The sequence below is a fragment of the Pseudophryne corroboree genome, chromosome 4 (genome assembly GCF_028390025.1).
Source record: "Pseudophryne corroboree isolate aPseCor3 chromosome 4, aPseCor3.hap2, whole genome shotgun sequence".
Taxonomy (NCBI): Eukaryota; Metazoa; Chordata; class Amphibia; order Anura; family Myobatrachidae; genus Pseudophryne; species Pseudophryne corroboree.
This window is the reverse complement of record NC_086447.1, coordinates 693,186,167-693,210,345: the sequence shown is the minus strand read 5'-3', so window position 1 is coordinate 693,210,345 and position 24,179 is coordinate 693,186,167. Positions and strand designations below refer to the sequence as shown.

At 44.4% G+C, this 24,179-nt stretch overlaps 1 protein-coding gene across 2 annotated transcripts in view; it reads right to left on the bottom strand.

Moving 5' to 3' along the window:
- AKAP12 (A-kinase anchoring protein 12) overlaps positions 1-24,179 on the bottom strand; it is a 288,402-nt gene that overhangs the window by 213,577 nt on the left and 50,646 nt on the right. The window contains exons 1-2 of one of the 2 annotated variants that reach the window (XM_063917909.1): positions 11,944-12,717; positions 10,866-10,937 (exon numbers count right to left, since the gene is read on the bottom strand). The exons of the other annotated variant lie outside the window; for it this stretch is intronic. Of the exons in view, the coding sequence (XP_063773979.1) occupies positions 10,866-10,892 (27 nt within the window). The 5' untranslated portion in view covers positions 10,893-10,937; positions 11,944-12,717. Of the gene's footprint in view, positions 1-10,865; positions 10,938-11,943; positions 12,718-24,179 lie in introns of those variants that run through there. 2 annotated transcript variants of the gene reach the window in all.

Here is a 24,179-nt window from a genome sequence, read left to right as displayed (position 1 = left end):
GTAGCTGACTGTGTGAGTAAGATTAGCGACCCTAGTGGCCGACACAAACACCGGGCCCATCTAGGAGTGGCACTGCAGTGTCACGCAGGATGTCCCTTCCAAAAAAACCCTCCCCAATCAGCACATGATGCAAAGAAAAAGAAAAGAAAAAAGAGGTGCAAGATGGAATTGTCCTTGGGCCCTCCCACCCACCCTTATGTTGTATAAACAAAACAGGACATGCACACTTTAACCAACCCATCATTTCAGTGACAGGGTCTGCCACACGACTGTGACTGATATGACGGGTTGGTTTGGACCCCCCCCAAAAAAGAAGCAATTAATCTCTCCTTGCACAAACTGGCTCTACAGAGGCAAGATGTCCACCTCATCTTCACCCTCCGATATATCACCGTGTACATCCCCCTCCTCACAGATTATCAATTCGTCCCCACTGGAATCCACCATCTCAGCTCCCTGTGTACTTTGTGGAGGCAATTGCTGCTGGTCAATGTCTCCGCGGAGGAATTGATTATAATTCATTTTAATGAACATCATCTTCTCCACATTTTCTGGATGTAACCTCGTACGCCGATTGCTGACAAGGTGAGCGGCGGCACTAAACACTCTTTCGGAGTACACACTTGTGGGAGGGCAACTTAGGTAGAATAAAGCCAGTTTGTGCAAGGGCCTCCAAATTGCCTCTTTTTCCTGCCAGTATAAGTACGGACTGTGTGACGTGCCTACTTGGATGCGGTCACTCATATAATCCTCCACCATTCTATCAATGTTGAGAGAATCATATGCAGTGACAGTAGACGACATGTCCGTAATCGTTGTCAGGTCCTTCAGTCCGGACCAGATGTCAGCATCAGCAGTCGCTCCAGACTGCCCTGCATCACCGCCAGCGGGTGGGCTCGGAATTCTGAGCCTTTTCCTCGCACCCCCAGTTGCGGGAGAATGTGAAGGAGGAGATGTTGACAGGTCGCGTTCCGCTTGACTTGACAATTTTGTCACCAGCAGGTCTTTCAACCCCAGCAGACCTGTGTCTGCCGGAAAGAGAGATCCAAGGTAGGCTTTAAATCTAGGATCGAGCACGGTGGCCAAAATGTAGTGCTCTGATTTCAACAGATTGACCACCCGTGAATCCTTGTTAAGCGAATTAAGGGCTGCATCCACAAGTCCCACATGCCTAGCGGAATCGCTCCCTTTTAGCTCCTTCTTCAATGCCTCCAGCTTCTTCTGCAAAAGCCTGATGAGGGGAATGACCTGACTCAGGCTGGCAGTGTCTGAACTGACTTCACGTGTGGCAAGTTCAAAGGGCATCAGAACCTTGCACAACGTTGAAATCATTCTCCACTGCACTTGAGACAGGTGCATTCCACCTACTATATCGTGCTCAATTGTATAGGCTTGAATGGCCTTTTGCTGCTCCTCCAACCTTTGAATTCCACCTCGTTACCACTTCTTGCTTCAGATGATGGCAGGGCAGGTTCAGTAGTTTTTGGTGGTGCTCCAGTTTTCTGTACGTGGTGCCTGTACGCCGAAAGTGTCCCGCAATTCTTCTGGCCACCGACAGCATCTCTTGCACGCCCCTGTCGTTTTTTAAAAAATTCTGCACCACCAAATTCAAGGTATGTGCAAAACATGGGACGTGCTGGAATTGGCCCAGATTTAATGCACACACAATATTGCTGGCGTTGTCCGATGCCACAAATCCACAGGAGAGTCCAATTGGGGTAAGCCATTCCGCGATGATCTTCCTCAGTTGCCGTAAGAGGTTTTCAGCTGTGTGCGTATTCTGGAAAGCGGTGATACAAAGCGTAGCCTGCCTAGGAAAGAGTTGGCGTTTGCGAGATGCTGCTACTGGTGCCGCCGCTGCTGTTCTTGCGGCGGGAGTCCATACATCTACCCAGTGGGCTGTCACAGTCATATAGTCCTGACCCTGCCCTGCTCCACTTGTCCACATGTCCGTGGTTAAGTGGACATTGGGTACAGCTGCATTTTTTAGGACACTGGTGACTCTTTTTCTGAGGTCTGTGTACATTTTCGGTATCGCCTGCCTAGAGAAATGGAACCTAGATGGTATTTGGTACCGGGGACACAGTACCTCCAACAAGTCTCTAGTTGGCTCTGCAGTAATGATGGATACCGGAACCACGTTTCTCACCACCCAGGATGCCAAGGCCTCAGTTATCCGCTTTGCAGTAGGATGACTGCTGTGATATTTCATCTTCCTCGCAAAGGACTGTTGAACAGTCAATTGCTTACTGGAAGTAGTACAAGTGGGCTTACGACTTCCCCTCTGGGATGACCATCGACTCCCAGCGGCAACAACAGCAGCGCCAGCAGCAGTAGGCGTTACACGCAAGGATGCATCGGAGGAATCCCAGGCAGGAGAGGACTCGTCAGAATTGCCAGTGACATGGCCTGCAGGACTATTGGCATTCCTGGGGAAGGAGGAAATTGACACTGAGGGAGTTGGTGGGGTGGTTTGCGTGAGCTTGGTTACAAGAGGAAGGGATTTACTGGTCAGTGGACTGCTTCCGCTGTCACCCAAAGTTTTTGAACTTGTCACTGACTTATTATGAATGCGCTGCAGGTGACGTATAAGGGAGGATGTTCCGAGGTGGTTAACGTCCTTACCCCTACTTATTACAGCTTGACAAAGGGAACACACGGCTTGACACCTGTTGTCCGCATTTCTGGTGAAATACCTCCACACCGAAGAGCTGATTTTTTTGGTATTTTCACCTGGCATGTCAACGGCCATATTCCTCCCACGGACAACAGGTGTCTCCCCGGGTGCCTGACTTAAACAAACCACCTCACCATCAGAATCCTCCTGGTCAATTTCCTCCCCAGCGCCAGCAACACCCATATCCTCCTCATCCTGGTGTACTTCAACACTGACATCTTCAATCTGACTATCAGGAACTGGACTGCGGGTGCTCCTTCCAGCACTTGCAGGGGGCGTGCAAATGGTGGAAGGCGCATGCTCTTCACGTCCAGTGTTGGGAAGGTCAGGCATCGCAACCGACACAATTGGACTCTCCTTGTGGATTTGGGATTTCAAAGAACGCACAGTTCTTTGCGGTGCTTTGCCTTTTGCCAGCTTGAGTCTTTTCAGTTTTCTAGCGAGAGGCTGAGTGCTTCCATCCTCATGTGAAGCTGAACCACTAGCCATGAACATAGGCCAGGGCCTCAGCCGTTCCTTGCCACTCCGTGTGGTAAATGGCATATTGGCAAGTTTACGCTTCTCCTCCGACAATTTTATTTTAGGTTTTGGAGTCCTTTTTTTACTGATATTTGGTGTTTTGGTTTTGACATGCTCTGTACTATGCCATTGGGCATCGGCCTTGGCAGACGACGTTGCTGGCATTTCATCGTCTCGGCCATGACTAGTGGCAGCAGCTTCAGCACGAGGTGGAAGTGGATCTTGATCTTTCCCTAATTTTGGAACCTCAACATTTTTGTTCTCCATATTTTAATAGGCACAACTAAAAGGCACCTCAGGTAAACAATGGAGATGGATGGATTGGATACTAGTATACAATTATGGACGGGCTGCCGAGTGCCGACACAGAGGTAGCCACAGCCGTGAACTACCGCACTGTACTGTGTCTGCTGCTAATATATAGACTGGTTGATAAAGAGATAGTATACTCGTAACTAGTATGTATGTATAAAGAAAGAAAAAAAAACCACGGTTAGGTGGTATATACAATTATGGACGGGCTGCCGAGTGCCGACACAGAGGTAGCCACAGCCGTGAACTACCGCACTGTACTGTGTCTGCTGCTAATATATAGACTGGTTGATAAAGAGATAGTATACTCGTAACTAGTATGTATGTATAAAGAAAGAAAAAAAAACAAGGTTAGGTGGTATATACAATTATGGACGGGCTGCCGAGTGCCGACACAGAGGTAGCCACAGCCGTGAACTACCGCACTGTACTGTGTCTGCTGCTAATATATAGACTGGTTGATAAAGAGATAGTATACTCGTAACTAGTATGTATGTATAAAGAAAGAAAAAAAAACCACGGTTAGGTGGTATATACAATTATGGACGGGCTGCCGAGTGCCGACACAGAGGTAGCCACAGCCGTGAACTACCGCACTGTACTGTGTCTGCTGCTAATATATAGACTGGTTGATAAAGAGATAGTATACTCGTAACTAGTATGTATGTATAAAGAAAGAAAAAAAAACCACGGTTAGGTGGTATATACAATTATGGACGGGCTGCCGAGTGCCGACACAGAGGTAGCCACAGCCGTGAACTACCGCACTGTACTGTGTCTGCTGCTAATATATAGACTGGTTGATAAAGAGATAGTATACTCGTAACTAGTATGTATGTATAAAGAAAGAAAAAAAAACCACGGTTAGGTGGTATATACAATTATGGACGGGCTGCCGAGTGCCGACACAGAGGTAGCCACAGCCGTGAACTACCGCACTGTACTGTGTCTGCTGCTAATATATAGACTGGTTGATAAAGAGATAGTATACTCGTAACTAGTATGTATGTATAAAGAAAGAAAAAAAAACCACGGTTAGGTGGTATATACAATTATGGACGGGCTGCCGAGTGCCGACACAGAGGTAGCCACAGCCGTGAACTACCGCACTGTACTGTGTCTGCTGCTAATATATAGACTGGTTGATAAAGAGATAGTATACTCGTAACTAGTATGTATGTATAAAGAAAGAAAAAAAAACCACGGTTAGGTGGTATATACAATTATGGACGGGCTGCCGAGTGCCGACACAGAGGTAGCCACAGCCGTGAACTACCGCACTGTACTGTGTCTGCTGCTAATATATAGACTGGTTGATAAAGAGATAGTATACTCGTAACTAGTATGTATGTATAAAGAAAGAAAAAAAAACCACGGTTAGGTGGTATATACAATTATGGACGGGCTGCCGAGTGCCGACACAGAGGTAGCCACAGCCGTGAACTACCGCACTGTACTGTGTCTGCTGCTAATATATAGACTGGTTGATAAAGAGATAGTATACTCGTAACTAGTATGTATGTATAAAGAAAGAAAAAAAAAACACGGTTAGGTGGTATATACAATTATGGACGGGCTGCCGAGTGCCGACACAGAGGTAGCCACAGCCGTGAACTACCGCACTGTACTGTGTCTGCTGCTAATATATAGACTGGTTGATAAAGAGATAGTATACTCGTAACTAGTATGTATGTATAAAGAAAGAAAAAAAAACCACGGTTAGGTGGTATATACAATTATGGACGGGCTGCCGAGTGCCGACACAGAGGTAGCCACAGCCGTGAACTACCGCACTGTACTGTGTCTGCTGCTAATATATAGACTGGTTGATAAAGAGATAGTATACTCGTAACTAGTATGTATGTATAAAGAAAGAAAAAAAAACCACGGTTAGGTGGTATATACAATTATGGACGGGCTGCCGAGTGCCGACACAGAGGTAGCCACAGCCGTGAACTACCGCACTGTACTGTGTCTGCTGCTAATATAGACTGGTTGATAAAGAGATAGTATACTACTAATATTATATACTGGTGGTCAGGTCACTGGTCACTAGTCACACTGGCAGTGGCACTCCTGCAGCAAAAGTGTGCACTGTTTAATTTTAATATAATATTATGTACTCCTGGCTCCTGCTATAACCTATAACTGGCACTGCAGTAGTGCTCCCCAGTCTCCCCCACAATTATAAGCTGTGTGAGCTGAGCAGTCAGACAGATATATAATATATATATAGATGATGCAGCACACTGGCCTGAGCCTGAGCAGTGCACACAGATATGGTATGTGACTGACTGAGTCACTGTGTGTATCGCTTTTTTCAGGCAGAGAACGGATATATTAAATAAACTGCACTGTGTGTCTGGTGGTCACTCACTATATAATATATTATGTACTCCTGGCTCCTGCTATAACCTATAACTGGCACTGCAGTAGTGCTCCCCAGTCTCCCCCACAATTATAAGCTGTGTGAGCTGAGCAGTCAGACAGATATATATAATATTATATATAGATAATAGATGATGCAGCACACTGGCCTGAGCCTGAGCAGTGCACACAGATATGGTATGTGACTGAGTCACTGTGTGCTGTGTATCGCTTTTTTCAGGCAGAGAACGGATTATAAATAAAAGTGGTGGTCACTGGTCACTATCAGCAAAACTCTGCACTGTACACTACTGAGTACTCCTAATGCTCCCCAAAATTAGTAAATCAAGTGTCTCTCTAATCTATTCTAATTCTAAACGGAGAGGACGCCAGCCACGTCCTCTCCCTATCAATCTCAATGCACGTGTGAAAATGGCGGCGACGCGGGCTCCTTATATAGAATCCGAGTCTCGCGATAGAATCCGAGCCTCGCGAGAATCCGACAGCGTCATGATGACGTTCGGGCGCGCTCGGGTTAACCGAGCAAGGCGGGAAGATCCGAGTCGCTCGGACCCGTGAAAAAAAACATGAAGTTCTGGCGGGTTCGGATTCAGAGAAACCGAACCCGCTCATCTCTAATTAAAATGATATGCGCCATGCCTATATTATGTGTGTAGCATTTCGTATGCATATACAGCCACAGTCACACACAGTATATAGGCGTGTCATTTTAATCAGCAGAAGCTGCTTGTGCATCTTAGCTACATTGCAATGCAAATTAGATGCATTTTCATAAAAAAAGGCGCCCAACGTTAGCAGAGTTGCCAGCTGACTAACGCCAGGCATCTCCTGCTGTATGGCATATTGAGGCAAGATATATGGGAACACTCCTGTATCCAAGCATAGGCAGAGGTCACAGTGTTAGTGGCTGTGTGAGTGCTGTGTGTGGGTAGGTTTGTTGTGCAATAGTGTTTGGTATACTGTATGTGTAAGGGGCATTATGCATGTCATTATGTGTGTAAGGGCATTAATAATATGTGGCATTATGTGTATAAAGGTGCTCTACTGTGTGGTGTTACGTATAGAAAGGGCACTATTGTGTGGTATAATGTGAATAAAGAGCAATATGGTGTGGTGTAATATTAATAAGGGGCACTACTGTGAGGAGTAATGTTTATAAGGGAAAGTCGTACTACTGTGTGATGTAACGTGAATAAGGGACACTATCGCATGATAAAATACGACTAAAGTTGCAGTACTGTGTGGTGTAATTTGAATTGGGAGTACTATTGTGTGGCCATGCCCCTTCCCAGCAAGAACACGCCCCTTTTGGTGCTGAGTGCCGAATCTGCGCACTGTTCCTATTTAAACTATAGGGGGTAGGAACACCAAAATAAGGACTGCAATGTGTGAGGGGTGATGGTGCTAGGAAAGGGGTGCAGGGTCAGAAGCAGAACAAGTGATGGTGCTAGGGGGCACCAGCCAAAATCTTGCCTAGGGCATCATATTGGTTAGGGCCGGCTCTGGTTATGACAGGCAAACTCACAAATAAGCAGAAGAAACCAGAATAAGACATATCACATATTTGGCATCTGTAGACTCGAGTCTGAGATATACAAAAAAATCAAACAAAGATCAAGTAAAAGAAGATGCAGTAATTATTATATGAAAGGCTTGCAGTGCAAACTGTGACATGCCATTTCATAGCAAGGAATGCTGGGACTTCTTGTTCTACAATCCCCACAGAGCCACATATTGCCTCTCGACTACAGTGACACAAAGTGCTGATGACAGTGAAAAAAGTGGATCCAGGTACAAAAAGATGAAATACTTGTTGGAATAGAAGTTGGTACTACTGATTAAATAGGGTTATTTGTCCCTGTGGCACCATGTTACATGTAAAGGAGAAAGGTAACATGGGTACGACAGCTGATTCTCCAAATATCCCAGTTCTAAGAACACACGTCACACTCACACTCCAAACTAGCACTTGTGTGCCATAAGGTCAATGCTTTACCTATAGTGACAAATATAATTTCTTTTAAAAAAATAAAAAGATTAAAAAACCAAATATTGTATTATTTCTAAACAATGCTGAAATGACCTTTAATAATCCAAGAAGAGCAAAACGTTATTAAACAATTTTTACCCTGCTCTGTGAAATTATACACATGGGGATTGTTTTTGACTCAGTGTGAATATGCACATCTATATTTTTGGCTAGTGTATCTGTTTTCACTTAAATGCGCTTAATCCTTGTAGTTAAGTAGAGACAGTTTCTGGTAGCTGAATACTGACACACATAGGGGGAGAATCATCAAAGCTTGGAGAGAGATGTAGGAGGAGATGTACTAAGCAGTGGAGAAGTGAGCCAGTGGAGAAGCATGGGCAACTTCTCTACTGGCTTACTTCTCCACTCTTATCACTGCTTAGTACATCTCCCCCAAAGTACAAACAAATCAGCTCCTGTCATTTTTCAAACACAGCCTGTAAAATTACAGAAGCTGATTGATTGATTGATTGATTGATTGATTGGTTGGTTGGTACTTTGGGCCTAATTGATGATTGTAAGTAAAGCAAATTATCTATCAACTGGGCAAAACCATATTGTACTGCAGGTGGGGCAGATGTAACTGCAAAAATATTTAGATTTGGTTGGGTTAATTTTTTTCTGTGCAGGGTAATTACTGGCATCTTTATTTTTACACAGCAATTTAGAAATCAGTTTGAACACACTCCACCACAATCTAAAGGTGCATACACACGGTGAGATATTGACTAAGTATCTGCGATATGTGCTAACTTTTCTTATGATTTTGACAATAAAGTCAAAATTGTAAGCAAATATCACACTGTGTGTATGCACCTTTAATCTCTCTGCACGTTACATCTGCCCCACCTGCAGTGCAAAATTTTGCCCAGTTGCTTATTAATTTTCTGTACTCCCCCATAATGCTTTATCAGCTCAAAAGTACAAGTTCATGTGAAATATTGCCAACAGTGGCCCTATCCCCCATCATCAAATCAGAATAAATACCATACCTCTGTATACCACACCTACAGTATAGCCCTCATTTTCATACTAAACAATGTCAAGTAGGGGGATAAAAAAGGTTTACTTTTACATGTTTAATATTCCCTATTCCCCAACCTGGCTACTGGGGGATCAGGACCTTGCCACAGTATACAGATGTGTCTACGTCCATCTTTGCGGCAAAGCAATCGCGAATGCAAATGCATTGTGTGATCACCGGGCACGGCAAGTTGCTCCCGTGATGCATGCATATGCATTACAGGATAGATGAATGTGAAAACATCAGTATCTTTAATGTATGAGGGCCATTACACAATAAATCTACTACTAGTTATTCCTGGAGATACCTTGAAAACATGCATTGTAAAGGTTCCATGAGGACAGAGTTTGAAAAACACTGTGCTAGCTAAATGATAGCTAGAAGCTGATTGATTGCTATTGGCAACATCTACACTTCACCTCTTTAGAAGGTTTGAGACATCTCCCCTGCCATCCTTATCTGACCGGCAAGATGACCTAGGCCTAGACCTGACCTTAATCACATCAACATCAGTATAATCTATTAAGCGTAAAGTTGCAAAACATGTTACTATGCTTTCATTCAAACTACTTGTAAGATAAGACAACTGCAATATCACCTATGGTTCCAATATATCAGTGTCACACATTGGGGTCTGAACCCTGTTACCTGGTCCAGTGGTGTCACTTTATAACCTACCATTGGCCATAGCCATATTGGATTCCTGTCAGGTGAACACTGCAGGCCAATCAGGACCAGGATTCCACTTAGATGACACTTCCCATCAATGGCTGTTATGAGCACCCTATTTAAACTTACTTCAGTGATTTATTCTTTGCCAGAACAACTCACTTCTTATAAACGGTATTCACCCTGGTTCCGGGTTTCAGCTGCTTTATGCTCTGTACATGTTTAACCTGCAAGCACTCCTGTGTTTATCTGCATGCGCTCTTGTGTTTGTCTTAAAGAGCCCCTGTGTTTGCTTGCAAGCGCTGTTGTGTTCATCTACAAGCACTCCTGTGTTAACCTGCAGGCCACCTGTTAGTCTGCCAGCGCTCCTGTTATCCACATACACTGCCATCTGTACACACCCCTATGATTCCGTTGGTGCTCCCACCTTTACTGCTACCGTTGCTTGACAAGAAATCCACATTCCGCACTACCATCCTGTTGATTTCCTCCAGCAAGGACTCTGCATTGCTATCCTGAATCAGTCCCCTGCAGTGCTCTGTTTCCATTTAGCACCTGTCCCACTACTCATGTTATCATACCAGTCAACCTGCTAGAATACCATTGGTATAGGTGTTTAGTCTTTGCATGCCAATTATCTAGTAGCTGGAACTAGAGCTGAGTCTCAGGTTCCATTTCCAGTTCTGTGGTGTGGGTATCTATCAGATGCATAGACCTGAGCTACCCACCTCTAGTCTAAGCTCTGATGAAGTGTTTCCAGTTTACTGTATATCAGTTGTGACTTTCTACTGTCTGGTTTCCTGAGTTCCTAATAGTGGGTTCATCACGCTCAGTTCCAGGGTCTCTTTCTGACTCATTTGACCCAGGTCTTATTCCAGTCCAATCTCTGGTCCCAAGACCCAAGAGTCATTCCATATTCCCAGTGTTGCTCTGGTCATGGTAGTCATAGATGAGCAGAAACTTTGTTAAAGCACCTAGTTTCAGCTTTCCTCAAGCTTCAACTAGACCCAAAGGACCAGATTCTAATCGACAAATACAGACGACAATGCCAATCAGTTTAAAAATATTTTCAAATACTTTATCAAAAATTATATTGTATCTCTTTTCTTCTGGATCCCAAAATGCTAGTTTTACTGAATCATTGATATACACTGTAAATTAATAACTATATATTCTATGCACATAGTTATTTTTATTTTCCCTCAGGAAATTAACGGTTACACTATTTTTGGCAGCCTCTTAAATACCTCCATGTCTGGAATTTCCTGAAACATCCTTCTGTATTTTAGGACAATGTCACCTTCTGTTCTTTTCACAAACTTGGAGAAAAAAAAATGTATGTTGCAATCCATTAATAAGTAACAGTCTATAAGTGCCCAAAATAATGAGCGAGAGAAGTGACTGTGTGTCGGTTTGAATCAAGTCAAGCAGATAGAGAACAATACTTTTCATTTGAATGTGCAACTCCCAGACAGTGCAAGCATTTCCATATGGCAAAAGTTGTACTAATGGTGTCATCAAAAATCTAGGTCAGTCTGTTGGGGTGTGTGAGCAACCATATCTGTAGGAAAAGTATGTTAATTACCCTTCAGGACACATACTGAAAAGAAAGCGTTGCTGGGGGCAATACTATATCACTCGGGAATATGTACTAACTAAGCAGTGAAACGAGTGTAGAAGTGAGCCAGTGGAGAAGTTGCCAATGACAGCCAATCAGCTGCCCTGTATAATTTTATAGTATGCAAATTATACATTTTACTTCAATGCTGATTGGTTGCCATGGGCAACTTCTCCACTGATTCACTTCTCCACTCTTTTCACTGCTTAGTACATGTCCCCCTTAGTCTACTGTATATCAGGGTTGGGTATGTGTGACCGGCGGTCACAATACCCCCGGCGGGATCCCGGCTGTGAGATGGCCGGTGGTGTAGTGGTAGTTTACATATGAAGAACTGTCTGGATTCTGATTGTCAGGATGCCGCTGTCGGTATTCTCACTGTCGGGATCCTGTACACAACCCATAGAGGAGCACATGTAGACACAGGTACATACAGACATAGGCACATACAGACATGTGGAGCACATATGGACATGCAGGAGCACATAAAGACATAGAAGAGCACATATAGGCATACTGTAGGCACATACAGACATAAGCACATTCGAACACAGAGACATGGGCACATAAAGATATAGGGAAGCACGTATAGGCATACTGTAGGCACATATGAACGTAGAGGACCACATGAACTCTAAATTTTAACTTGCCACTGGAATTACTTTACACCCCTGGATGCTGCCCCACAACACATGACACACACTTACATCAGTAGTTACACCGCCACAGCACTGCTCACACTCCCTCTGTTGGCACACAATAGGCCCTTCATCAATTTCAGCTCCAGGCCCATGAGGACCTTAATCTGGCACTGGTAACGGGGTAGGATAATTATACCTTGTGCATGTTGTGGGCATGTAGATAGATTTGCAGGCTATTCAAAGGTCAGGGTATGCAGATATTTCTCTGACTTCAATCGGATCCTCTGCACCAAGGATCATACTTGCCTACTATCCTGGAAGTTGCAAGAGACTCCTGAATTTTTGAGTATTCCTCCGCAGTCCTGGAAAAGTAGGAGGCTCTCCCGCTTCCTAATCTAGCAGGCAGGATGGGGAGATAATCACTGGAATCGCTGCACCATGTGGAGGGGTGGGAAGAAATTATGCAAATTGCATCATTTTAGCCCCACCTCCTCCATACGGACATGCAAATCATGACATTCTGCAGTGGTGGGGGCAGGGCATAATTACATGAGAGCCTGGCCACGCCCCTCAAAATGTCCAGCTGTGTCTTCTCTCCAGGCTTCTCCCAGAGAGGAAACACAAGAAGTAGGTAAGGTATGTCAAGGATAGGTCTGGTACAAATGCAGATAATAGCGATTAGTGGGGGCTATCAGTTGCATAGATATGACTGACACTGAGATAAGGCAAATATATACATAAATTTCCAGTTGCTGGAAGAGACTGCAATTGTCACCACTTTAAAAGTGACCCGGAATCAGGTCCTATGGCTTTGGCCCACAAAATAGCTGTCTTCACTTTGCCTGGGTGACAGTTGGGTTAGATGCAGTTTATCACTTCCTGGTATGCAGGATTGGTGTGCATACAATATACTTCCCCCAAAGAACAAGGGCCATATTAGCTGGCATTTGTAATAGATGGTGGAATGAGCAAACGTGGGCGTGCGAATGCGACTATGTCCTATCAGGTAATTGTGACAGTGGGGGCATGGCTACATCCTCGGGGTGTGTGGTTATACATCTACCTGCAGTCCTGGGCTCCCAGAGTGGCTCAGGCATACCTCCCAACATGACCCTCTCCAGGATGGACAGAATGCTCTGCTCCTGGACTTCCCTGTTAATCTATGATTGCCCTCACCTGTGCTGAAACACCTTTCTTGTCCATTAACCTGTTCAGCACCCTAAAGGCATCCCTCATCCCTGCATAGAATACAGTATTAGACCTGTGAGAGTTATTCACATTAAATTTAGTTATTATTTACAAACATAAATTATTTGCAATATGGAATCTCGCAGGAAAAAACCATTGTAATACATATAATAAAGTAACTGCTGAATACAAAGGCCCCCATTTATCAACGAGTTTCCTTGCTGGAAACTCGTTTTAGGTGGTAAATGGGACCAATATCTATTTAACAAGGCTAATAGCGCTGCTAACTAGCAGCGCTATTAGCTTTTCATTTTCTCTATACTGCGGCACGCTAAAATAGGATTTTGGTACCTACCGGTAAATCCTTTTCTCTTAGTCCGTAGAGGATGCTGGGGACTCCAAAAGGACCATGGGGTATAGACGGATCCGCAGGAGCCTGGGCACACTATAAAGACTTAAACTGGGTGTGAACTGGCTCCTCCCTCTATGCCCCTCCTCCAGATCTCAGTTAGAAAACTGTGCCCAGGAGAGATGGACATTTCGAGGAAAGAATTTATTGTTATAAACACGGTTAGTGTCCTACCAGCTCACACCTCAAACCCACCGCAGAGCGTGGCATTCAGTAGAATACCAGCCCACAGCATGAACAAAACACAGCCATATGCTGAGAGAATATGCAACACAAACCGTGTGTCCACCTAAGCAAAAATAAGACCCCGCATGCCATGGCATGAAAAAAACGGTTGCAACCGCCCTGACAGAGAAGACACACCACCAGGGTGCAACCAAAAACACTAACTGCAGACACCGTACGCACTGGGACGGGCGCCCAGCATCCTCTACGGACTAAGAGAAAAGGATTTACCGGTAGGTACCAAAATCCTATTTTCTCATACGTCCTAGAGGATGCTGGGGACTCCAAAAGGACCATGGGGTTTATACCAAAGCTCCAAAACGGGCGGGAGAGTGCGGATGACTCTGCAGCACCGAATGAGCAAACAAAAGGTCCCCAACAAACATGGTATCAAACTCGTAGAGCATAGCAAAAGCGTTTGATCCCGACCAATAATTCGCTCGGCAAAGTTGAACCGCCTAGACTCCTCGGGTATCCGCCCAAGATAAGCCCATCTTCCCAGAAGAATGGACCTCCACCTACTTCAGTCACGACAATCCAACCATCGAACAACATGCCAAATCGTATCACAAATTCAGCGTGTAACAGACTGCATACTGCAGTCGCCCCAAGCATGTTGGGAGCATACCGGAGAAACAGAGCCTCTATTTTTCCAAACTGAGCCAAATTGGCAACCTAAATATTCAAATCCCCGGTAACACCGAAAGACTTTGAATCAGCTAATGCCGAAGGAACCACCGGCATCAAAAATAGACTGTTTTCTGCGAAACCCAGAAACCATTCTTTGGTAGAACTACAGGGGGTAATTCCAAGTTGATCGCAGCAGGAAATTTTTTAGCAGTTGGCCAAAACCATGTGCACTGCAGGGGAGGCAGATATAACATGTGCAGAGAGAGTTAGATTTGGGTGTGGTGAGTTCAATCTGCAATCTAAATTGCAGTGTAAAAATAAAGCAGCCAGTATTTACCCTGCACAGAAACAAAATAACCCACCCAAATCTAACTCTCTCTGCACATGTTACATCTGCCTCCCCTGCAGTGCACATGGTTTTGGCCAACTGCTAAAAAATTTCCTGCTGCGATCAACTCAGAATTACCCCCACAATCCGAGTTAACAAGTCCTCTCTGTCTACCTGGAAGATCAAACAAGGCTCTTGTGAGACAAACCCACCACGTCCGACACCCACCATACGGACGCCAAAGCCAATAGCATGACCACTTTCCAAGAGAGAATTTTTTTTTTCTTTTAAAGAAAATAATAAGGCCATACTGCACCGAAATGGAGCCTAACTGTAGGCCTGCATCCACAATGGCTTGTAAGTATGGATAAGAACGACCTAGCAGAAAGTCTTCCGTAGGAACCATCCTGGATTCACACCAAGACACAGAAATACGCCAACCACGGCGGAAAGGCTTTGCTGTTACTAGAGATGAGCGGGTTCGGTTTCTCTGAATCCGAACCCGCCAGAACTTCATGTTTTTTTTCACGGGTCCGAGCGACTCGGATCTTCCCGCCTTGCTCGGTTAACCCGAGCGCGCCCGAACGTCATCATGACGCTGTCGGATTCTCGCGAGGCTCGGATTCTATCGCGAGACTCGGATTCTATATAAGGAGCCGCGCGTCGCCGCCATTTTCACACGTGCATTGAGATTGATAGGGAGAGGACGTGGCTGGCGTCCTCTCCGTTTAGAATTAGAATAGATTAGAGAGACACTTGATTTACTAATTTTGGGGAGCATTAGGAGTACTCAGTAGTGTACAGTGCAGAGTTTTGCTGATAGTGACCAGTGACCACCACTTTTATTTATAATCCGTTCTCTGCCTGAAAAAAGCGATACACAGCACACAGTGACTCAGTCACATACCATATCTGTGTGCACTGCTCAGGCTCAGGCCAGTGTGCTGCATCATCTATATATATTATATATCTGTCTGACTGCTCAGCTCACACAGCTTATAATTGTGGGGGAGACTGGGGAGCACTACTGCAGTGCCAGTTATAGGTTATAGCAGGAGCCAGGAGTACATAATATTATATTAAAATTAAACAGTGCACACTTTTGCTGCAGGAGTGCCACTGCCAGTGTGACTAGTGACCAGTGACCTGACCACCAGTATATAATATTAGTAGTATACTATCTCTTTATCAACCAGTCTATATTAGCAGCAGACACAGTACAGTGCGGTAGTTCACGGCTGTGGCTACCTCTGTGTCGGCACTCGGCAGCCCGTCCATAATTGTATATACCAGTGACCTAACCGTGGTTTTTTTTTCTTTCTTTATACATACATACTAGTTACGAGTATACTATCTCTTTATCAACCAGTCTATATATTAGCAGCAGACACAGTACAGTGCGGTAGTTCACGGCTGTGGCTACCTCTGTGTCGGCCCTCGGCAGCCCGTCCATAATTGTATATACCACCTAACCGTGGTTTTTTTTTCTTTCTTTATACATACATACTAGTTACGAGTATACTATCTCTTTATCAACCAGTCTATATATTAGCAGCAGACACAGTACAGTGCGGTAGTTCACGGCTGTGGCTACCTCTGTGTCGGCACTCGGCAGCCCGTCCATAATTGTATATACCACCTAACCGTGGTTTTTTTTTCTTTCTTTATACATACATACTAGTTACGAGTATACTATCTCTTTATCAACCAGTCTATATATTAGCAGCAGACACAGTACAGTGCGGTAGTTCACGGCTGTGGCTACCTCTGTGTCGGCACTCGGCAGCCCGTCCATAATTGTATATACCACCTAACCGTGGTTTTTTTTTCTTTCTTTATACATACATACTAGTTACGAGTATACTATCTCTTTATCAACCAGTCTATATATTAGCAGCAGACACAGTACAGTGCGGTAGTTCACGGCTGTGGCTACCTCTGTGTCGGCACTCGGCAGCCCGTCCATAATTGTATATACCACCTAACCGTGGTTTTTTTTTCTTTCTTTATACATACATACTAGTTACGAGTATACTATCTCTTTATCAACCAGTCTATATATTAGCAGCAGACACAGTACAGTGCGGTAGTTCACGGCTGTGGCTACCTCTGTGTCGGCACTCGGCAGCCCGTCCATAATTGTATATACCACCTAACCGTGGTTTTTTTTTCTTTCTTTATACATACATACTAGTTACGAGTATACTATCTCTTTATCAACCAGTCTATATATTAGCAGCAGACACAGTACAGTGCGGTAGTTCACGGCTGTGGCTACCTCTGTGTCGGCACTCGGCAGCCCGTCCATAATTGTATATACCACCTAACCGTGGTTTTTTTTCTTTCTTTATACATACATACTAGTTACGAGTATACTATCTCTTTATCAACCAGTCTATATATTAGCAGCAGACACAGTACAGTGCGGTAGTTCACGGCTGTGGCTACCTCTGTGTCGGCACTCGGCAGCCCGTCCATAATTGTATATACCACCTAACCGTGGTTTTTTTTTCTTTCTTTATACATACATACTAGTTACGAGTATACTATCTCTTTATCAACCAGTCTATATATTAGCAGGGTTTTTTGGAAGGGACATCCTGCGTGACACTGCAGTGCCACTCCTAGATGGGCCCGGTGTTTGTGTCGGCCACTAGGGTCGCTAATCTTACTCACACAGTCAGCTACCTCATTGCGCCTCTTTTTTTCTTTGCGTCATGTGCTGTTTGGGGAGGGTTTTTTGGAAGGGCCATCCTGCGTGACACTGCAGTGCCACTCCTAGATGGGCCCGGTGTTTGTGTCGGCCACTAGGGTCGCTAATCTTACTCACACAGCTACCTCATTGCGCCTCTTTTTTTCTTTGCGTCATGTGCTGTTTGGGGAGGGTTTTTTGGAAGGGCCATCCTGCGTGACACTGCAGTGCCACTCCTAGATGGGCCCGGTGTTTGTGTCGGCCACTAGGGTCGCTAATCTTACTCACACAGCTACCTCATTGCGCCTCTTTTTTTCTTTGCGTCATGTGCTGTTTGGGGAGGGTTTTTTGGAAGGGACATCCTGCGTGACACTGCAGTGCCACTCCTAGATGGGCCCGGTGTTTGTGTCGGCCACTAGGGTCGCTTATCTTACTCACACAGCGACCTCGGTGCAAATTTTAGGACTAAAAATAATATTGTGAGGTGTGAGGTATTCAGAATAGACTGAAAATGAGTGTAAATTATGGTTTTTGAGGTTAATAATACTTTGGGATCAAAATGACCCCCAAATTCTATGATTTAAGCTGTTTTTTAGTGTTTTTGGAAAAAAAACACCCGAATCCAAAACACACCCGAATCCGACAAAAAAAATTCGGTGAGGTTTTGCCAAAACGCGTTCGAACCCAAAACACGGCCGCGGAACCGAACCCAAAACCAAAACACAAAACCCGAAAAATTTCAGGCGCTCATCTCTAGCTGTTACTTCTGTCCTAGCCTGAAACATTGAGGAAACGGCTTCACTGAGAACATCCTTCCGGCTTAGAATATGGCATTCAACCGCCACGCCGTCAGACGCAGTCGCGGTAAGTCTTGATACACGCCCTGATCTAGTTGTAACAGTTCCTCACGTAAAGGAAGAGGGCAGGAAACTCCCATGAGCAAATCATGAAAAACTGGATAGCAAAAACTCCTTGGCTAAATCAGATCCGAGAGGATCGCCTGAACCTATGTTCTTCTTACGTTTATCACCTTCCGAAAAAATGAAATAGGAGAGGCCACATAGACCGACTAAAAAACACCCACGGTGTCACGAGGGTGTCCCTTGACCTGAAACAATATTCCTGAGGCCTCTCATTGAAGCGAGACACCAACATGACCAATTGCGACCCTCCACAAAAGTTGTCACGTCTGTGAAAACTTCTCGACGATGACTGAATTTTTTCCCCGGATGGAGATCGCGTCAGCAGAGGAAATCTATTTCTCCTTCGCTAACCACCGGAACGAATACTACCAGACTTTTTGCCCCACGGCAAAACTGTGCATCTTCTGCCATTGCCGCTTTGCTCCTTGTTCCGTCATAGCGGCTTACTCACGCCATTGCTGATAAGTGGTCTGGCAGAACTAACATGGGCCGAACATGAAGAATTTGTTCGTCGAAAATATCTCTTAAATCAAGAAAGCTTATTGCAGACAAGCTTTCCAACTTAACCTTAACCTCTGGAAATACGTCCCTTGCAAGGCCTGCTCCCCAGCCTCGGAGATCCTTATGCATGGATACCAAGATCTAACCTTGGATCCCGAACCTTCATCCCTCTAGAAGGAGAGAACTGAGCAGACACCACAGGAGTGATGTCCTGGCCTTTAGGATTATATTCCGGTGCATGTGCAGGTGAAACGCGGACCACAATTTCAACTGGCCCCTTGAAAGCCACGCTGGCAGTAGACCTGCTCACTAAAACAGGCCTCATAGGCCGCACCCATCTATTTTAGTAACAGAACATATTGATGAAGTGTCCCAGCAAAGCTGATCCAACTATGTATCCTCAGACCTCTTTCCACAGGAAAAAACCCCGAACATTAACCGGGCAGTATCTACTCTGAAACCCACCTCCGAAAACTGTGTCGGTGGGAACAACAGCCAATCCCTGTGTCGAAGAACAGTCAGAGAGAAACAACGATTTGCACCTTTATACAGGGACAACCGGACAATGTCCTGAAGCTGACGCACCTCTGTATGACGTAGCGTACTACCTCCCCAACCAGAGGGGAACGGCAAGATCCATTAGAAAAAACAGTAAGGGGAACAGCCGTAACTCAGAATGCTCCCCCTTTTGATTCTATAAATAACTCACAAGTCTTAGTCTATTCCTGGACTAACTGAAATTATTAGACGAGCGCTCACCGGAGTGGGAACTAGCCAGATAGACTCAGCGACAAGTGGTGGATGTGTTGGAACAGAAAACGACATCCACTTCTGCGAACCTACCAAGGCTGCAGAACTCTTACCTTCCAACCTTCCACTGTCTGCACAGAAAAGGAAAAAAGAACGGTATCGAACCAGTTAAAACGACTGCATCCCACAAAAGAATGCGTCACCAACCGTTGTGAAGGAGGCTAACTCACGAAGGTAGACTTACCAGGTGTATCCGCCGAGAGTGACTGAACAGAGGGCTCACCAAACAACTGTTTACCTCCCCCGAGTATCTCTCGGAGACAACCTCAGCATTTTCCCGGCTACACCTCCTGCTGTCACGCGGCAGCCTGCTGCAATGTTATAAGTAGAATCAACATAAGCAAGCTTACCCACTCTGGGTAGGGTAATTCTATCGGATGCCTACCCGAATACAACCCTCCCTCATGTGCATGCAGTGCAAATAAGGCCAAAGTATAGAAATAAAATATCACTTAGCTTCCTGTGTATGATCCTTTGCGACCGGGCTCTGCGTCGACCAGGAGTTGACTGCCATAATGTTCTCTCCGATTCGGGAAGAGAATAATATTCGGACTCCTTGAGAGGATCGAAAACCATGATGGCCAATCTAGAGCTTAATCAACAGAGCTATAACCTATACGCAAGTGGATTGTCCAGACCCGTCAGGTCCCAGCAATGTGTTGTGAATGTGTATGATCATGTACTGACGTGCCCCTGGTGTGGATCTACCAGGAACATTATGGTCGACAGAAACTGAGTAAATGTCGACAGCAAGGAGTAGTAAGCGGGCAAAAAATAATAATAATCATAGAACCCCGAGGGGTCTGAGGGAAGTATACATATACAATATCAATAACACTCCCCCCACATATACCTATAAATATATACATATATATATATATATATATATATATATATATATATATATAAAGTCTCTGTAATGGCTGGCACTCCGTCCAACAGGTCAGTAAGTGCCTGGGTGCCCTCCTTACCACTAAAAGTGGAATATGTAAATGGAGAAAAGCTGGCGGCACTCACAGGTCTTAATAAAGCAGTAATATAACGGCACACGAGCCTTGAATAGATCAACGTTTCAGTTTTAATCAAAAAACTTTCGTCAGGATACAACAATGTACACAAACACATACCTTTATAGAAAGAAACCACAGTGCTGACTCGTGGTCCCGAAGCCGTGGCCGAGGTGAGTGACGTCACTTCCTCTGCGACCAGTGTGAAGACTACAACACCGTCAGCCGTTGCTAGGAGACCCAAACAGAAAACAAAATCGTGAAACTGGATGTGATATGACACCACTCTACCAATTAGTGAAGAAAAATAAATAAAACGGAGAAAAAGAGGCCAATGAGCTGTATATCTCGGACACAGGGGAAAAAATAACTAGGTATAAGTTAACGATATAATGAAAACCCAGACCAAACTAAAATAGTAACATAGTCTGAGCATGTTACAGCACCGAGGTGCCTGAAAAAGGTCATCTAGACAAACAGCCTGAAATTATAACATATGCAAGGTGCTCACAGGTATGTGTTGCGCCGCATCAGAAATTAATTAGCTGAAAATGCAAATAGAATAAAGTTTCTACTCAACATGTATCTTTTTCTTCTACTGCACAATACAAATGGTTACATAAAACAATTCCAAGAAATATATTCGTTGAGGCCCGCTGGTGAAACCGTATTCAGTTTGTGGATCCAGCGCGTCTCCAAACGAAGAAGTTGCTTACCCCTGTCTCCCCCTCTGATGTTCATGGGGACATGATCGATAATTTTATATTTAAGAGAGGACAGATTATGCTGATGTGTTTTAAAATGTCTCGCAACTGGCTGGTCCTGATTGCCACCCTCCAGTGCCTGTCTAATGGCCATTCTGTGTGTGGCCATCCTCTCTTTAAACGTGCATGTAGTCTTTCCTATGTAGAAAAGTCCGCAGGGACATCGGATGTAGTAGATGACATATCTGGTGCTGCAAGTCAGAATATGTTTGATGGGGATACGGACTCCGGAATGTGGATGGTAGAAATCCTTACCGGTTTCCATATAACTGCAAGTTATGCAGCCAGTGCATCTATAACATCCGGGTTTACGGCTTAGGAAATGAGACTGTCCAGTATTTTTAAAAGAAATATCATTTCTCACAAGGAGATCTTTCAGATTCTTATTCCTGGTAAAACTTGGTAAGATTTTGGTCTTGTTGGCAAACTGTAGATCTGGATCAAGCGCTACTACTGGCCAAAGTTCTTTTGCAGTTTTAATGATGGTAGTACTGTGAGGATGATATTCTTGCACAAACACATGCTTCTTGACAAGTGCATTTTTAGCCCCCGTCGGTGCTAATAATTGAGTCCTAGGGATGGCTAATGCTTTCTGTTTTGCCAACTGCAAATCTGTATATTTGTATCCACGCTGTAGAAACTGTAATATCATAGCATCAATATCAGCTATGGCATTCTCTTGTATATCTGAAATTCTACAGACTCGTAGGAATTGTGAAAATGGCAGACCTCTGATACAAGCAGGTGGATGTTGACTCTGTGCATGTAAATACGTGTTACGATCTGTGGGCTTTTTGTACAGGCATGTGTGAATTTTACCCTGTTCTAATGAGATGTTCACATCTAGGTAATGGACCTGTGACTCACTGATATCCCAGGTGAATTTGATGGTAGGGTCCAGAGTGTTAATGTAGGACAAATGTAGATCTAACTGATGTTTGCTGCCTGTCCAAATAAGCAACAAATCATCTATATAACGTGTGATCCATAAAAGATCACCAGATATTTCACTGTTGCAAAAAATCAGTTCTTGTTCAATTTTGAACATATAGATGTTCGCTAGCGACGGAGAAACGCAAGAACCCATCGCGCAACCCCGCCGCTGACGGAACCATCTGTTGTCAAATAGAAAATAATTACGTTTCAATGTCAGATTCAACAATGTCAAGAAAAAGGTCAGATAAAAACCCCACCTGTCCCCCAGGTCGGCCCATCATTGCGGCCCGAGACTCCATATATTACAAAATCTCTCAGTACTTAGATTCATACCTCCAACCACTCATTCAAGCACATGACATGTTTCTGAAAGACTCCACCACTCTGATCAATAAGCTCGCTCTTCTTTCTCCAGTTCCTGACAACAGCGTACTGTGTACGCTAGATGTTGTTTCTCTGTATACCAACATTCCACAAGATGAGGGCATACAGGCAGTGAAACTTTTCCTCACTGACAATCCCATGTACACTGGACCCGATCTGACCTTTTTCTTGACATTGTTGAATCTGACATTGAAACGTAATTATTTTCTATTTGACAACAGATGGTTCCGTCAGCGGCGGGGTTGCGCGATGGGTTCTTGCGTTTCTCCGTCGCTGGCGAACATCTATATGTTCAAAATTGAACAAGAACTGATTTTTTGCAACAGTGAAATATCTGGTGATCTTTTATGGATCACACGTTATATAGATGATTTGTTGCTTATTTGGACAGGCAGCCAGGGGCGGATTGGGAACAAAAAGCGGCCCTGGAAAAATTTGCACTAGTGGCCCCACTTGGTCAGCACCAGAGGTGTAAGGTCTAGCCATGGCAGCAGCACCCTCCCCCAAGACTTTCCAGATAGTGGGGATGTCCAGCATCAAGGGGAAGTTAAAAGGAAATAAAATTAAATGTTATGAGCACATTATTTGATACACCTTCAGAATTTAGGGAACTATATAATTCTTTAGAAAGATATAGGGGTAAATTTACTAAGGTGGGAGATTTTTAGAACTGGTGATGTTGCCCATAGCAACCAATCAGATTGTATCTATTATCTTCTAGAAGCAGCTAGACAAATGTTAAGTAGAATCTGATTGGTTGCTATGGGCAACATCACCAGTTCTAAAAATCTCCCACCTTAGTAAATTTACCCCATATTTTCTTGCTTATTACACCAACTGCATCCCAATCACTATTCACTCAATCATATATGTCAGCCAAACAGGCAGACAGAGCATACACTAGATCATCTGCAATCACAGGCTAAGTGGCAGAGTCATTTTCATATATGCAAATTGTATTATGTCTATAAATAGGACCACATGTCATCGAACAAAACAGGCCCCACGGGTGCGCTGGCCCACCGGGAATCTTCCCTGTAGACCCTATGCCCAATCCGCCTCTGCAGGCAGCAAACATCAGTTAGATCTACATTTGTCCTACATTAACACTCTGGACCCTACCATCAAATTCACCTGGGATATCAGTGAGTCACAGGTCCATTACCTAGATGTGAACATCTCATTAGAACAGGGTAAAATTCACACATGCCTGTACAAAAAGCCCACAGATCGTAACACGTATTTACATGCACAGAGTCAACATCCACCTGCTTGTATCAGAGGTCTGCCATTTTCACAATTCCTACGAGTCTGTAGAATTTCAGATATACAAGAGAATGCCATAGCTGATATTGATGCTATGATATTACAGTTTCTACAGCGTGGATACAAATATACAGATTTGCAGTTGGCAAAACAGAAAGCTTTAGCCATCCCTAGGACTCAATTATTAGCACCGACGGGGGCTAAAAATGCACTTGTCAAGAAGCATGTGTTTGTGCAAG